The sequence below is a fragment of the Lytechinus variegatus genome, chromosome 4 (assembly GCF_018143015.1).
Source record: "Lytechinus variegatus isolate NC3 chromosome 4, Lvar_3.0, whole genome shotgun sequence".
NCBI classification, from domain to species: Eukaryota; Metazoa; Echinodermata; class Echinoidea; order Temnopleuroida; family Toxopneustidae; genus Lytechinus; species Lytechinus variegatus.
In genome coordinates this window covers 40,141,957-40,160,604 of record NC_054743.1, presented here as the reverse complement: position 1 = coordinate 40,160,604, position 18,648 = coordinate 40,141,957, and the positions used below count along the sequence as shown (strand labels likewise).

The 18,648-nt window shown below is 36.8% G+C and overlaps 1 protein-coding gene across 1 annotated transcript; it reads left to right on the top strand.

Moving 5' to 3' along the window:
- Window positions 1-3,451: 3,451 nt before the first annotated feature.
- LOC121414042 (protein MFI-like) lies at window positions 3,452-17,767 on the top strand. The gene is made up of 11 exons (XM_041607089.1): window positions 3,452-3,504; window positions 4,454-4,525; window positions 6,789-6,918; window positions 7,742-7,839; window positions 9,223-9,550; window positions 11,368-11,514; window positions 12,327-12,563; window positions 13,419-13,558; window positions 14,621-14,791; window positions 15,719-15,774; window positions 17,088-17,767. Exons 5-11 carry the CDS (start codon window positions 9,308-9,310, stop codon window positions 17,246-17,248), a joined length of 1,155 nt encoding a protein of 384 aa, XP_041463023.1. The 5' UTR covers window positions 3,452-3,504; window positions 4,454-4,525; window positions 6,789-6,918; window positions 7,742-7,839; window positions 9,223-9,307; the 3' UTR covers window positions 17,249-17,767.
- Window positions 17,768-18,648: the final 881 nt, after the last annotated feature.

Here is an 18,648-nt window from a genome sequence, read left to right as displayed (position 1 = left end):
AATATATATCGATTGTTCGAAGGTTGCAGGGGTTACCACTATAAGCTAAGCTTGACTGCGTGGCAGCCCCAGAATATTGAATTATGACCTGAAATAAATTCAGACATTCCTACATTGTTTACACTTAATTTCCATCTCATATTAAATTCACGCGTTGAATTAGAAGAGTAATCAGGTGTTACCATGGCAACATACCATTACCATGCATTCAAATGAACTTCCATGCAGAACACTGTTGTGTTCGAAATTTAATTCAAATGAGTTGGTCGAATGTAGATCTTTTGGCATTTTCATCGTCATTTTCCACCATTCATCTTTTCCCACCATAATCATGATAATGTTGATTTCATAATGATGATAATTCAATAAATGCCCCCTACGTACATGGACAAAGTTCATTGACCTTAAATTACCTTTGACCGTGGCATGACCTGAAACTCGATTAGGATTTTCACTGACTCCCTTATTTCGAAGTTTCATGGTAGCTATAGAAATCTATAGGCCTACTACAAACTAATGAATGTCAAAAACTTATCCTGTTTTAAGACTTAAATGTTTACGACGCCGCCCGCGCGGGGCCGTCGGAAAAAAGTGGTGCCCTGTCTCTGCAGGCATTAAGGCAATTGTATTTTTCTGCGAGAAAGATAAGCCGTTACCATGGCAATGGATCTTTTGCAAATACCTTGATGACTTGATATGTCTATATCTAGAAATTGATTTTGGAAGGCTTACGAATGGTAGATTGGACCTCTGAAATTGACAGGGGAATATATGCCATAAAATATAGGCTCAATATATATGTTATTTTTTAAACATATTAATCCGTTGCCATGGCAACGGCGGAAGGAGGCATTTATAAAACTGGCAACAAGAAGATTCATGTTCAGCACCCTCAAAATATTCGAAATGACACAAATAATCAGATTCTAAAGAAAAGTCTACTTGACAAATTATGACAATTCCGTTTATAGGCCCTCTCTAATAATGATTATCATACTACATTCAGGTGAGCGGAGTTAGGGCAGGCTGCTATCTCAAGGTATGCCCTCGCTAATTCATTCACACAGCAAATATTCATTCTGGAGAGTTTGTCATGACAACATATCAGGACCTCCCTCACCTGCGACTCACACATTTTCATTAATCATAGAAAAATATAACAATTTTCACGTGTTTTTAGAAGTTCTTAAAGTGATTAAAAAAACCTTAATCTGGTGCAGTTGCGGTGCAATGATCGAAGTTAAAACAGTTATCCGGTTACTTTACACTTGAACGCAGTATTTCACGATGAATTACGAAGGGATTAGTTTTATTTTTCCACACTTTGTTTTTTCATGTAATAGTCTCCTCTTGGGTGCTTAATAATGCGAGTATATACTAAACATTAAGGAATTTTTGGACGAATTGTTAATGATAATCAAAATAAGCAGCGTGCGCATTGCGCTTGTGAGGGTGAGCGAGAATTGGGCAGCGTACGGTACCAGTACACAGTTTTAGCTGACTTATGTCCATAACGAGAATTGACATTTCCTGCTAGTAGGCTATAAGTGACCACTTGTGTGTAAACACTTGCCGCCCCCAACCCCCACCAAAAAAATAGGACCACGAAAAACAACATAAGGAGGAAATGCAAGAAATTGAATGGTAATGTGTGATACGATATCATTTATTTGCTAATATATTTATCCATAACAGTCATCTGAACATTATGTTAAATTAGTCTATCACAAGATTTTAATTTTAAACAGTAACAAAAAAATCAGTTTTTTAATAATCATTATGCAACTCTATATGAGTTGGTACTTGAAACAACTCGATAGACCAGAAGTTAAATGATCGTCATTTCTTAAGGAAACAATCAAAAGTTATGAGGACGGAAAGGGCTTATTAAATTATATTTCAAAATATAAAAAGAGAGCGCTCATTGATTGCGAGGGATCAAACATGTAAAGAATTAAGACTCAGATACCCGATTGGGATGTTTAATGAATGAGGGGAACACATCCGCCGAGGGGGGGGGGGTTAGGTGCTTACTTGATAAATTATATCTTTACAATTCGGGCCATCATTAGCAGAATATTTCTTATCAAATTAGTTATAAGATCCTAAGAATCAATTCAACACACAGTTTGTGCATATACCCAATTCAAAATTTGTTTCCTTATTTCTGTAGGTTGCAGTTTCGGATTTGTACTCCTTAAGTCTTTTCGTCAATAGAGAGTTTTGCAGTTTTTTTATGTTTGTTTGTTTAATAATTGATGTCGCATGTTTCAATCACATTTGCAGTGCCAGTGCATGAATTGATACTATAATGATGATATTTCATAAGGTGCGAAAATAAAACAAATTGTCAAAAGGCCAACTCTAGCTGCAAAACAACAAGCAGGGTTAAAGAAAATGAAAGAATGTAGGCCTCCCCCGAATGCAAGATTGATTGATAGATTGATCGACTCATAGATAGATAGATAAATAGATAGATAGATATATAGATAGATAGATAGATACATAGATAGATAGATAGAGATAGATAGATAGAGATAGATAGATAAATAAATAAATAGATTAAGTTTACTGATTGAATGATTAATCGATTTGATTGATTAATTGATGATGGATGATTGATTGATGATTGATTGCTTGCTTGCTTGATTATTTGAATGATTGATTGACTGATGATTGCTTGCTTGCTTGCTTGATTGATTGATTGATTGATGATTGATTGATGATTGCTGATTGCTTGCTTGCTTGCTTGATTGATTGATTAAGCCTTTCGCCAAGTCTCATAATTGCAAAAATGGATTTACAGGCCCATACATGTAGGCTTGATTAGGACAACCAAAGAAAGCTCAATCGCTAAGTGGGGTCCTCGTCGACAATGATCGTGTTTTTTTTTTGTACGCTGAAAAATATTTAGCATCTATTGATTGATGCCAAACAGGTTTTTCCCTTTGGATGTGGATATATTCCCACTACTACAGCTTATCAGTCTTGATGAAGAATAAGAATTGTGATTTTCGAATCCCCATGCATTCACAAACTTGAGGATGAGTTTAGGCCCCTATTTAGACAAAATAACTGAGTGGGCCACACATTGTACCTGTATCCCCTGCATGGGATAATTTTTTTCTCTGAAAAGTCAACAATTTTGCAATTTCAATAGAAAATTCTTGTCCTACCCCCCCCCCGGCCCCGCCGCCCATGCAGCGTGTTTTTTTTTTGTAAGGGGGAAGGGGCCAGAGGACGTGGGGGTGTCGGGTAAATATGCATAGGTATCGACCCCTTGAATTATGGGGAAAGCGCCGGGAATAGGATTGACAACCCCCCGATGATTTGTACAAATCAAAACAAAAGAGGAGAATTAGAAGAGGGAAAACAACGCGGAAAACAAAAGAAAAAATTATAGCGCTGGATAACTCAAATCTATATGTTGACGATAGAGGGCGACTCTACTAGTCCGAAGAGAAGGTAGATTTCTTGTGTCTCTCTGGAGCTAGCTGGACCCTGGTAAATATATTTATTTATTGACGAATCATTGTATTAATGGCAATTACTGTGTGGATAATTCTGTATGATATATTGTAGTTATATTGTTTATCTTATTTTGTCTTCGAATTGATGTTGTTATATTTACTTTTGCAAGTGTTTACTGCCGTGGTTACGGACTTGACAACGGACGCCGATTCGCTCAGTGCGTTCTTTACGGAATCTGGAAAACTTCTCCCCGAGAGTTGGGGGGCAAAATCAGGCTCATTTCTGAAGGACAATTGAATTGGTGATGGGGCACGGGCAGTCGGAAGAGTGGTATGGTATGATGCCATGGCGATATGGCATGGGTAGGGGCAAAAATTACACGCTTTTTTGTCTTTCCTTTCATTACGGCAAGACTAAAGAGTTCCATATGCACCCCACTCGTGACATGGAGAATGTTCAGAAGACTATACTAGTACTACTACTAGTACTAGGCTATGGCATTATACATGTAGCACAATAATTTAGTATTACTATTGGGGCTGGGCTTATAATAAAAGAACATTGTCATTACCGGTATGGTATGGTGGTAACCCAGGGAGCCTAGGACTTGTCCGTGTAATATGAGGCAGCCATATGCTCTCCAAAATGGGGTAGAAAGGGGTCGCAATAGCACTCAAAATAAAAGGGGAGCATATGAATTATGCACTTACCGGTACATGTACCTCGATTATATGAATGAAGGTCTATCAGGACACAGAATCCCGAGTCGACCGACATCAGAGGCAAAAACTGGACCCTCAAAAAAAGGAAAAGTTCTGTCTCGTTCGTTCTCCTGTCAAAATTGAAAACAAAATGGCTGATCGATACCAAGAACGAATGGGACAGAGGTCTAACTTTTTCCTCTTTTTTGAGGGTCCAGAGGAAGAGGGAAAACAATGGCCTGTTCAAACTCAAATTTTGTGTCATTTCTGTCCTATTGCAGTTTGATGATTTTATGCCATGATGTTGTCCTGCAAAGAAGCAACAAAATTATTGAGACTGGTGAAGTTTAAAGGTAGGAATTATAAAACAAGGTTTCCTCTTGACTTTGAACAGAATATAAATTTCACTTTTGATATGCCTTTAATGGTTCTCCACTTGAAGCTTGTGCATTAATTAAGCTTTATTGTGTCTTCATATGATTTTTACATTTACATGTACTTGCATCCTTATGAATTTAGATGATGTTATTTAAGAAAAAATGGAAATGTTCTTATTTCATCTGCAATAAAACACCAAATAAAAAAAAAACAATATTCAGAGTGATTCGAATCTAAATCTCACAGTTAAGTTTTTTTTTACTGATGAAAGATAAGATAATGGGAGATGAGAATGCTTTGATACATGTACAATGTAGTTGCCATATATCTTTGACTTTGTTCATTATCATCAATGCCTTGGGTAAAAAGTAAATAGGTTTCTTGTGGTTTACATGTATGTCGTCACTTCTATTGTGCATAAAAATATAGCTTGCATCAGTTGTGTTCCCTTCCTAAACAACACCACTTCCACTCATGCAATTAATATTAATGTTATCTTGTTTCTGTAATAAAACTTTTTTTTCCAAAACTTTCTTGCTCTCACTACTTTCTTAACGTTCTTGCATTGAGCTATCGTCTTGTCATCTTTCTTTTCTTGTCTTTTGTCTCATTATCCTAATCCATTCCTGCACCTCACCGCAATCCCTGCCCCTTTCACACCACTCCATGACTAAACCCGGGTCGCGCCCAGATGACCCGCCGCCACCGGCCGACCGTCACCTGGCCGCTGCCCCCAAGTCTGTCCGGAGGGCCCTCATCCTCAATGATGGGGGTGATGCAGAGGACGGGGACAGACGGAGTGCAGCAGCCATTGAACTTCAGAGGATGTGGAGAGGGTTTTGCATCAGGTAGCACTCATTAGGTGATTTCATGTTCAGTGTTGACCTTTTGGTGTTAGTGTTAGGTCAGTTATTACATGATTATGACACCAAACTTGAAATGAAAGTGGTCCTGAAAAGTCACTCACTAGTTGTTGAGATGTCAGTGATGTGATCTGGATTGGTTTTACAAACTTGAATAAGTTTTGGAGCTGAGGGAAGCAATCCAAATTTCAACACCAACACCAAGGCCAACACTGGACTTGAATTCACCCATTCTTTCCAGAGCCATCTTTATTAAGGGTGATTTCAACTACAGTGTTGAAAGCCGATTTACCCTACAAGCTGGCAGACATGTGACACTCTCTATTCCTAAAAAAAATGCACAAAATAATATGACTGGTGAACTAAATTTATTGCCTTGTTACAAATGTTAGGAGTATTGGGATTTTATAAAGAAAAGGAAGAAAGAAAAAAAAAACAGTTCGGCAGCCACAGTATCCAGATTGAAATGAGTCACATGTTGTCATTGATACTAAACTGTCTGCAACACTAAACAGGATTCACACTTATTTTTATTCCTCTATCGGTATTGTAGCCCAGCCTTATTCTTGCTCTGGGACCCGTTGCAGAAAGAGTTGCGTTAAACCTAAAGTAAAAAAAAATCAATCGCAAGTCAAAAATGCGCGCTGTTGATTGGTTGAAAATCAAGTTGCGCTGATTTTTGAAGTTGCGATTGATTGCAACTCTTTCTGCAACTGGCCCCTGAACATAAATATGAAACCAACACTAGCACCATTCTGGAAATCACCTAATAGATTTGAGCACCCCTTTCCAGATGGTTTGAATATAATCCAAATTGGTTTCTAAACTTTAGATGCCTGAATAAATTTAGTCGATGCTTGTCTCCCTTTAATAGAAGCAAGATGAACAAATTTGTATACTGCATGCACAGTTTTTCAAACCTTTCATACTGCTTTATTTGCATTATTATTATTTTTGTGATCACTGGTGAAAAGCTCTTTCCTGAATTCATTAATTATTCTTATTTCTTGTTCTGTAACCATCCATGTCATGACATACTTTCTATACACTCCAATCATTTGCAACTTTCCCATTTGTGGACAGGTTATAGTAAAGCATGTTTTGTAAAACCTAATTTTGTTCTTCTTCATTGCATACTTCCTATACAGTCACTCCAATAATTTGCAACTTTCCAATCTGTGTACAGATTATATTAAATCATGTTTTGTAAAACTAATTTTTGCAAACATGTATTGCTTGTTGTCACATAATATGAATCACCTCCACATTAACAATATCTTAATAACGCCAATTTTAAAAATACTGATTTTGCCACTAATGTAGATCTTCATTTCAGCTACTGTATCATTCTTACCATTCTGTCTAAATCTGGTAGGTGTCGTTTATTTGATGTCCTAAATGCTCAGGCCAGCGTTGAGCAAAACAGACCTGTATCAAGTGTTTACAGCAGGTTTGTTGCCTCAAGGGCTTCCTCCTATCAACATTCAGTTGCTGCTGTCAACCAGGTAATGATCATTATCAACTTTCTTTGTTAACTACAAGATGGTCTAATTTCCATGTTATGCTTTGTACCAGCCATTTTATAAGGCATTTACATACTATATGTTTATACATGACTTGTAGCTGATTCATAAAATTTTATATAGTAAATTTATTACAAATACTTTTCTAAGCATCAAAAAAGCTACAACACTATAAAACTCTCAAAAAATGTAAAAACTTCTTCTTGGTCCAGACTTTTATTAAGGCTTTAATCCTATATAGCGTTGGTTATATGTGTTGATCAAGCAATCGTGACAAAAATTGGCATGCACCTCAACCATGATGTAATCTAAAAAATTGGATAGTTCATTGTACCAAACTTATCAAAAATTATATTAATCAATTATTCTAATTCATGCATAAATCATAATTTGGCTGTAAATCTGAAAATATAGCTCCAAAATTGCCAATTTTTGGTATGGACACTCTTTTTTTTAAGATTCTAATCAAATGTATATAAAAAATATGGCCTTGATTTTTTCCTTATGTTTTGTATTTGTATTTTTTTAATTACTTATGTTTTTATTTTTTACTTAATATATTTTATTGTTTCCTCTGATGGAAATCATCATTGACACTATTTCACTCATAAATGATATGAAATCAATTACTTTTTATCAGTATAAGTAAAAAGAATGATAAATATTACACAAGACTGTAAAGGACATGATTCATGAAACTTGACAAGATAATTTTGTGTTACAGATTCCAAAAGATATTTGGAAAAGCCTTATATAAGAGTGAGATCTTTAATAAAAAATTCTTGAACATTGACATTCCTTTTAGTCTAAAGAGCAGGAGTCAAGGGTACGAGAGTCAAGGTTGCAGGAATATCATCAGAACTGTTGTCGGAGAGCAGAGGAGAGAGGGGAGGAGTGTATCACGTAAGTATATCACGCATTATTTGCCACGCAAGTTAACCCTAATTTTCCGGGGGGGGGGGGGCATAATGGCCCCCCTCGACAATTTTCACGATATACATGTATCTGCTGCGCAAATTTTTTTTACCTCACCGCTCACTGACTTTTTGCTTTCAAGTCTGGCGCAAATTTTGAGACCAAATTTGGGTACGCGGTTACGACATTACGCAACATTATGTAAGTGCATGTCAGACCAAAAATTGCTCATAAACGTGATTTCATGTACAAATCCAATGTAAATTGTGTATTTAGCCAAAATTCATAAATGTATCATTATTTCTACTTTTATTGATTAAACTTCATTCATTTTGCCTTGCTTATGAACAGAATGAACGGTTTCCATCAAAAAACAATAAAAAACAAAAAGTAAAAGAACAAAGAAATACATAAGAAATTAAAAAAAACAATGAAATACATAAGCAATTGGTCTTGGTACCAGAATTTATTTCATTCACAATTTTTAGGAATGCTATAAATAATATTTTCACAAAAAATAGCATTCTAGGAGCTTTATTTTAGTGAATCAGAGCAAAAAGTATGATTTCATGAATAAATTAGCATAATTAATTCATATGCACCATCATGCAAATTTTCGTTGTGATCATGTAATCTGCGGCTGAGAACTTAAGGAGGGGGGGGGGGCAGGAATGGCAAGAATCAAAATACCCCGGGAGATATAGGGTTAATAAGTAATAGATTAAAATTACTTTATGGGTAAGAGTAGTTGCAGCTTTATTCATATCATACATTTTGAACAATCAGTTAACTTTTTAATTGTCATATGAGGAAAGGATACAAACTCCTAGCATTGCTTTAGTTTCTTCTTGATACAGCACAAGTCCTTTAAGTCTGAACGCTGTTATTACAACAAATATCAGCTGTATCGTGACATCAACTAGGTCTGTACTACAAAGACTGATTAAGATTTTTTTCAATAGCATGTAGGAGTTCTGATTATGATTCTAAAGAATAAACAGGGTTAGAAAACAGGAAATTACAAACAAAATTGGTTCATTTTTGGGGAACTAGGAAGTGGTATGTGGTGAGAACCTTGTTTGTTAAACTATCTAGTGACGCCCCCCGCCCAAATTTTATTGGACTTTACCCATCTTTCTCAAGAACAAATCAAAATTTTTGAATTAGTGAAATTTATACTTCTATGTCCAACCTTAACGACGGCAATTTATACACCTTTTTTTGTGAACTTGCTATTGGTCAGTGTGGTAGATTTATTGCCATTTATTGGCACATAGTTCTTAGGTACTGTAATTCTACTGGTTGGCTTAAGATTGAAAAGAGTGTGTCCATTCAATATCTTTTTCCCTATATTCTCTATTTTTGCTTCAGATTTGAAGACTTCTGTGCCCACTTCATCCAGAGCTGGTGGCACAAGGTCCACACCAGACGTCAGCTGCGAGGCGTTCCAGACATCATGGCTGCCGTCACACCTCTGAAGAGTGCCTCATCTGTTGGCAAGTCGGTATCCATCGTCCTGTCACCAGAGACGGGAGTGGTCAGGGGTGAGACCCACACCCCGGGGGCACCACCCCCATCAGTCAAGGCACAGTCGAGGAGGTCGAGGAAGTCGGTGCCGGTCAAGAAGACGAAGAGGACAGAGCCATTGGTGCCCAATGAGGCAGCAGCTATCATTCAACAAGCATGGAGGAGGCATATTGTAAGTTTACTGTGCACAGCAGGTTATGTACATGAGTCACATGAGTAGATGATTGAGATATTCCCGACCTTTCGTTTGAGGACGCGGACGCTTATTTACAACGGTAGTTGACTTTGGAAGGGACTTTTTGGGCCCGTCATCATGGTCGTAACACTCAGTCCTGCAATGCAAATTGTGTGACATGAGATTTTTTTTTCGTTTCGCATCTGCGACGGAAACATTCAATATGCGTTTCGTGTGCAAAATTCTGGTTGCTACTATGGTAACAGCGATTTATCCGATTGAGGACGACTTTCCAAAGCCACATTTGACTCCTCCTAGAGCTCGAGAGGCCGCCGGGGGGCCCACTTCCATTGATTAGTGGATACCAGTAGCGACCACCCGTAAAAGGGGACAGAGTGGACAGGTACGTTACGTATATAGGCCTATGTAACGTTATAAGGGTGTCAAAACGATGTTTAAAATGCTGAAAAAAGGGATATATATCCAATACTTGTAGGGTTTCACAAGCCAAATACTTGTTAAGAGATGCATTTTCATAATCTGGAAAAGAATTGCTTCCCTTGTTTAGGGTACTTTTCGAAACCCCATGGTCGTGCCTGGTATCCACTCATCAATGGAAGTGGTCCCCCCGGAATTTGAATCTAATCCCCATTTCTTGGGAATGTAAAACATAATGCCCCTCACATCGTGTGCGAGAGGCATATCGTTTGTGTATAAGGAGTAAACAAAAGAAACAAAGAAACAAAAGGAAACGAGTTCAAAGGTATCGCATATGATGTGTACATGTCAACGCATGCGAAATGTTCGGCTGGAGAGGTTGATCTGATCCATGAAATCAATTGCCAGTGATCCACCAATAATCCACATTAAATGTAATATCGATTCGATGGACTGTAATGATCTATATTTAAGCCTTCATTCAGTAAGTTTTTCCTCACTCAATATGTTCTCGATTTGTTTGAAAAACCACTTTCTTATCCATGTCATAATCTATTTTAGGTCCTGCATTTTGAATATCTCCAGCCATCAGTCGTAATATACATGTATGTATGGTGCGGGTGTCGCGGAAAGGGATTTTGCACACGAAAAACAGATTTGTAAAGCCTGTAACCCCCCTGTTACACAAAGCTTAGCATTGATCGTAGAGCAGTTTTCTACGTTTGATTCTATTGACTGTAATGCACACTCAATCTTAAAAATCAAGTGTATGATTAAGCGTTAACTTTTGTGTAAGGGGACCCTAATACTAGCGTCCGTGATGATTGCGAAAGGTCCCAATTGACTGGTTAGAACATATCTCTAAAGAAAGCGATGTTCAAAATGTAACATCAATCTCCATTGATTTACAGATTCAATTAAAGCAACAAATATTAAAACAATGAAATAAATGAAAAACATGAACAAAATGAATACTTTTAATAATTTGTACCATTTTATGAATTTGCAAAAAAAAGGGAATTAACAGCAATTAATAGTTTTCATGTTCAACACATATATTTACATATTTTTTTAACAGTTGATATAATTTTGCTCTCTTTTTCTGCAGGAAATGATGCATTTTGCTTATTACACCAATCAATTGATTGCTATGTGACATTGTATTTGCATGATTTGGAGTAATTGTTTGAAGGGATATCATCTGTGAGTATATGACTGCACAGATAAAATATCATACATTATATGGGAAAAATGTCATCCTTGTTCATACCATGTAGAGATTCATATCTTGTCACCCAAACAAAGAAAAGTGATAAATATCTCACCCTTCCAAAGCAACCCATTCATCATCACGACCCATTCTGCTCTCCTAACAGGATGTGCAGGTGTACCGCTACTACCGAGACCTCATCAACTTCCGTTGCCGTGGTAACCCAGCGATGATGCTGCGCTGCATCAATCCAAAGGAGGCCAGTTTGCTGGATGCTGCTGCAGGGATCCACATCAAGTTTCGACTTGCCGGGGTAAGTTTGAAAATAGCAAAGTTGATATTTGTTTGATATTTTTTATTCATTTATTTCCTGCCATGTTGACTGTATTTTTGTTGGACGTTTGTCATCATTGCACATGGAAATATATGCATATTTAGCAATGATTTTATTAAAAGTATTTTCTCTTTTTTAGTTTGCTCAAAAGTATTGTATATTGTTCCTTTTTTTACATAAAGCACCACACTTTTGAACTATTATAATATATATTTGGTAATGGCAACATTTTTACATAAGGTACTTTAGATTATCGAAATTTTATGAATGATTTATTTTCTCTTTTTTATTCATACTACATTCACTCTGTGCAAAAGCCCCCCCCCCCCAATTTTTTTTGCCTGATGAAAAGAAAAGTCATGTCACTTGTCACAGTAGTAGAGGGGTACTTAAAAAGAAAGAGTAAATTGATATTTGCAGAAATATTAAAGTCCACTTGAACTTGGGAAATACATGTAGAGATTAATGTTTTATTATGGTAAAGCATGAATTCTGTTCAATGGGACACCTCTATGTACCTCCAAATTCTTTCAGGTGTTTATTTCCATGAATTCATCTGAGGCAACCTCTGCTTGATTAATTCAAATAATAATGCCACCCACCAGTCCATATGCATTACGTTTGGGTTGAATTTGGAAAATGAAGATGAATATCTTGCCAACGTACTTCCCTTTTGTGGAAGAATTAGATCCCGGTGATCGGCAAATCAGAGAAATATAATATCCACAATACTCATTGCCCAATCTCTGTACCTACCTGTAATAAAACTGATGTCCATTTCCACGTCACAGGCCAAGTTTCCACCGAACATCTACTACAAGATCTTCACCCATCGGACCATCATCGACATGTGCGCCAACAGCCCTAAGGACTACACCAAGGCCAATACCAAACGGTTCGCTGCCAGGGATGTCCACAATCGAAGGGAGCAGGGCAGTCCAAACCTTGGGCAAGGTGGTGGTGAGGTGGATAAGACAGGATGGTATCAGAGAGAGGAGAATAATGGATGGAGGCTTGTTTCTGATAGGGTGAGTTGATATATTGTAAACGATGGAATCTTCTGTCCTTGAAGTTGCATTGTCGCTGATCTCAAATTCAATCGTCCGCCCCGTCTCATAAAAGAGCCGTGATTGATCCAATCAAACATAACTATGGAAAGCCAGCAATGTCCTTGAACCTTGAAGGAATAATCCCTTAAGCAGCTCAATGTGACATTAGGGTTTATTTATCCTGCATGTTTGTTCAAAATATTTTCTAAGTATGATGTATATTCATACATTCATTGTTTTCTTGAGAACTCAGTGTGCTTCTCTTTGTTTACAAAGGACATCGTTCTAATTTCTTGTGGAAAATACTATGACGATGATGGATTTCCATAGAAATGAGGTTGATCGGATCAATCGTAAGTCTTTGTAAGACAGAACCCTGGTGTCACATTGGTTTTGACACAAGCAGAAAAATGAAAGAACAATCTATCAAAGGTTGGGCATACATGTAGTTCCATCATAGAATAGGAGACTATAGAATTTTTAGGTTTAATTTGTTATTTTCTTTATTAGATGTCACATGAGAGCAGCTCTCAGTCATATTTGTAATATACAGTATGATATGAATTTCATAAAAGATATTTTCCTAACAAAATATTTTACCTATGCATTCAATGAATTATCCATGACATTCAATACCAGGCTCTACAATCTTATGGGAATCTTTAAGTTATGAAAAGCAAAATCTTTTTTTTTATTAGACTTTTTCTGAGATGCACCGTATATTTTTTTCAAAATCTGTCCTGGCCTTTGTGCAATTGTTGATGACATCCATTTTACAGATATATATTGAATTGACTCTACTCATTACAATCTCACTCACATATTTTGGTGTAGTTGATCTTGAGAGCAGACCAGGACCCAATTACATGGGAGAGTTCCAGGACCAAACAAGATTTCCAACATTCCAAGCTTCTTCGGAAAGAGGACGTTGAGAAGAAAAAGAAGAGGAAAAAACTCGATTGGATGAAAAAAATGTAAGTTTGTGATAGATGGTAAACACCACTCTGAAATTTTCTAGCAGTTTATATTATTTCTCCAACATATGGATTAAAGTATAATAAAGAAATAACACAAACAAGATGCATGTAGTGTATATAATTTTATAATCAAATACAACTTCCTGCAAAGTAGCATATTCTTGAATTTTTACTTGAACTGCATGCATGTAAATTTAGGTATCCATATAAAAGGAGTTTGGTTTTGGGTGTGTTTTTCTTACTCGCGATGTAAGTTAAATTCAGTTTAAATGGACAACTCAGGTGGAACGCTGAAGTAATAGCCATGATTCATGTTGTCAAATCGTCCATGGGAGTGTTCTTGAATCTTGGATTTAAATCATCAAGTGTTTTATATTAACTCAGATAATCTTTGTAGGTTTGCATGGTGGAGTTTATAGCATGGAGAAGGTTTATGGTTCACCATGTGCAATGTGAAGAAGGGAAGGAAATGCAGTCAGAAAGATTGAAATTAAATGACGAGATAGGATGAAAAGAGTAAAGAGAAAGAATACTTCTAATTTCCTCTTTTCATCCTATCTTCTTTTTCAATTTCAATCTTTCTGCCCGTATTTCCTTCCCTTCTTGACATTACATATGGTGAACCATAAACCCTGGGGTGTGAGAGTTCAGATTTTTATCTGATTTCAGATTTTTTTGTTTTGATTTTCAGCTGAATTTCAAGTTATGTTTGGTTTTCCTCTGTACAAAAAGTATGGGAGCTCTTTCTATTTCAGAATTTTTCAATACTCTTCAGCTTTTTTCAGATTTTTTTTATTTGTGACCACTCACACCCCTGCATAAACCTTTCCCATGATATATTCACTCAGTTTTGCATGTGAGTTCATGTAGTACGTGGGGCCAAGGGTTAATTTCCCCAATATAAAACAAAGCCCTTACTACGATTCAAAGGAACCTGTTATTTTGGTATTTAGTTCTATACAAAATGCTGCATACATAGGAAGATCAGCTCATGTACAGCTACATGATTGTATAATTAAACAAACTGTGAGTGTAAATAAAGTTAACTCTGACCTGCAGGTACAAAGAAGGCATGCTCCAAGCCCAGGCCGACGATGAGGGTCTGAACACTCTAGTTGAGGACGCTACCGAGGGTCTCATGGCTCAGATAGAGAACAAGGGACCAGAGTCCGTGGATGACTGGGAGGTCGATGAACTCCTACAATGGACCAGTGGATTGAACTTTGATGAGTAAGTAGATGAGAATCCTTCCCTGGGTCCATGTCACAAAGCTGTTCATGAGTTAAGAGCAACTTTAAGATCAACTGGTGATCCTTTCTTACGTGCTAAACCATCGCCAATGAATGTACCATTTACCACAAGAAAGGATCACCAGTTGCTCTTAACTTACAAACAGCTTTATGAAACAGCCACCATGGGTTTCTGTGATGATGTCCTTTGGCAAGACATTTATCTACATTTGCCACTCCACCGAGATGTTGTGAATTGGTACTCAGTGGGAAGAAGTTACTTGCATGCCTGAGCACCTGTAGGGTCCCCATGCTAAAGCTGGGGTAGCAACATGCAAAATTAGTAGCATTGTATTAAGGGATATACTGTATATATTGTTATTGTTATTATTATCATGTATTTAATTACATGAGGTTATTCAAATGATGATAACTTCTGAATTAAAAGTTAAAATGTACTATGAAAATTGGTGTCAAAAGTTACATTTTGATTGGATACATCCATCATCATCAATTGATAGAGGAAGACTACACAATTTTTACATTTGAGTGATGCATGAATGTTGGCATCATATGAACTGACTTGATTAAAAGATAATACCATTCATACCTATGTTTAGGCATTGAAACTTTTAAAGATTTTTCATGTATGAACGGATAGAACATATTTAGTACCATCCAAATGTTGTGGATTAGCAGTTTTCCAAGGGGGTAAAAGGCTAATGTGGCTCTAGACTCTATGTTTTGAATTCTTGAAGATTTACTTTGAAAGTTTTGATAGTTTATCATTATTGTATTGTTGCCTATTACGGAACGGTACTGATGTGATCTCTATGCCGATTTCTAAAGGTTACAGAGGAAGAAGTGCAAAAAGGACAAGAACAAGCTGTTATAAGTTGAAACATTTTTCTTTTTCTCTTTCCTACAGCTACCAGAAGTCATGGCAGGAGATAGCCACTTCTGCAGGATCAGAGACATATATAGGTAAGTCTTGACCTTTGACCTCTATACCTAGATCCTAGGCAGTTATTTTTTAAGATATAATCTATTCAGTAAAAGTTACACACTAGAGTCATAGGATATTATTTCGTCATCATATTTTCAATGAATAGAACAAAAAAAGTTGTTTCAATTTTTGTAGCTAGATGGACTTCTGCTCTTTGATTCTTTAAGAATTTTGTTGATATTTTCAAATGTTGCTCTGATACCAGTGACCTTCCAAGGGATCATATGTTTGTTGTATGGTTAGAGTAAAAAAAGAAAGAAAAGAAAACTGGGGCTGGAAATTGATGGGACTTGCTTCTCCACATTCGATTTGAAGTGTTTTAAATCACATTTATCGTCATTGTTCAATAAATGAATTTCAATTTAAATTCAAGGTGGACAGTTAGTTTGCAAAGAACTTGGTCAGATTAGATTTGTTATTTAAAGACCCTGTCACATCATTTTGTGCAAGCATTGCGGATGACTATTTTTTGATACCCGCAGGTCGCCCGCAAGTTGCCTGCATTGACAGTATCTTTCACACATCTCTCAAGCAGTTGCCCTGGAGCGCACGCAAGTCTGATTTTTCGCGCAGAAAAGTTTTGAAGATGCTCAAAACTTTGTTGCGCACGAGTTGCCGTTGATTGCAACTCAACTCAAATGCAAGGCTTGAACAGAACGATGTGACCAGGGCCTTAAGGGATGTTGACAAGTATTATATCTTAAATACAAACTGTAGATGAAAAATATCTGATGAACAGTCATTTGTAAGATTCCATATGGAGATATTTATTGAACTGTATCTTTGTTAGTCCATTTATATCAAAAGATCAAAACATAGCACTGTATACGACACCAGTATTTCAGAGAGGAGGGGTAGGGGAGGAGTTATCCAAGTCCATCCATAATTTATTGTTCGAAATAGACATGAAATGAAATACTCCGAAAATTTGCTTTGCCCATTTGATCGTGGGCCTGGCAGCCATTGTGCAGCGCCAGATCGACGAGGCTCTATCCCTTATAATCGTTGAACGCCAAACAGGGAGCAGCAACTCCCATCTTTTAACGTCTTTTGGTGTGACGCGGCCGGGGTTTGAACCCCCGACCTCCTGGTTGTGAGACAGACACTCTACCAACTGAGCCATCACACTGATTTCACAGAACATGAAAAATTGTTATTTAGTAAATTACTGGTATTTACTCCTTGCATTTTCAGTGAGAGTCACCTTATGTAAACATTAAGATATGTTTAATTGAGGCACCTTCGCTCCTTGTAAATTTGACACTTCCTATACTCTTTTTTTATCAATCAGATGAAAGGCTGCAGTTCAAGACAAACAAGCAGGATCCTTACGAGTTCACCTTCACCATGAGAGAATCTCTCCCATCCCCACCCTCACCATCTAGAGTCACCACGGCGAAGACAAGAAGTGCAACAACAAAACTTCAGATAGAAGACATAGCCGTCAACTGATATAGAAAGAGGAAAGACTCTCACTCTGCACTGAGAAGTCATAATTGTTAATTGAAATTTGAAAGAAAAAAGACTTTCATGCTGCAAAGTTGACAACTACAATTTGAATTTACTGTCCATGGAAGCAGCCAAAATGGCGTGGAAATGTCATTTTTTAGACTTTCGGATGTTGCTTAAGCCTGTCCATTGCAGAAGGAGTAAGCACAAAGATACAGGTACAGTCTCAGCCAGCAAGCTTCACCTCTTTAGTTATGTCTAAGTGCACCAACACGCCTTCTAATAAATGACCTAGCAGTCAGCTGCAATAGTCAGTGAAACCCATTCAAAGTATATTATAAAAGTCTTCATCAAACGTTCACCTATAAGTATGTCTGACATTGCAGTGGCAGAGGCCAGTGGTGCTGGACTGTCTGATCTAATATGCTTTTGAGGGTGAAGTTGGGGAACCATGACAAAACAACCTAAAGTTAAAAGGTCAATTCCACCCTAGGAAAATGTTGATTTGAAAAAAAAAACCAAGCAAGCACAATACTGAAAATTTCATCAAAATTGGATGTAAGATAAGAAAATTATGACATTTTAAAGTTTTGCTTACTTTTCACAAAACAATGATATTCACAACTCAGTTACATGCAAATGAGACAGTCGATGATGTCCCACACTTACTATTTCTTTTTTTTTTTATTGTTTAAATTATACAATATTCAATTTTTTTTTACAGATTTGAGACCAACTTTACTGAACCATATAGTATTAAACAATGCTAATTCCACAGTTCAGGGGGGAATAAATTTGTTTCACTTGACAATGAGAAAATTAAAATATATTGATTTCATATTATGTAAAAGAAATAGTGAGTGAATGACATCATCAGTCTCCTCATTTGCAGAACAACCAGGATGTGCATACAACTGTTTTGTGAAATTAATTGAAACTTCGGAATGCATAAACTACTTATTTTACATCCAATTTTGATGAAATTTTCAGTGTTTTGCTTGTTGGATTTTTCTCTTTAAATTCAAATAATTTTTTGGTCGGGGTAGACTTGTCCTTTAACTGTCCAAACTTTTATCTTATGACGTCAATGGCCTTATTTTTGACAGAATACAATCGAGAATCAGTCACTTTTATATGAATGCTTACAGCATTGCTGCAGCTGACCCAAGCACCCAGAATTTCATGAAGGGATGGACACCTTTTCCCGCATCATCATTTGACAAATCACATTGCTCCTCTTTTATTTACAAAGAAACAGATCATAATCTCCTGGATGAAGAATTATGACATTGTTAGATTTCCATACCTGAGACAGATGTGATCAATCACAAATCTTTGTAAAACAGGGACACTGAATTGCATGAACACCAGTTATAATGGAAGCAGTGATTTAGGAACATACA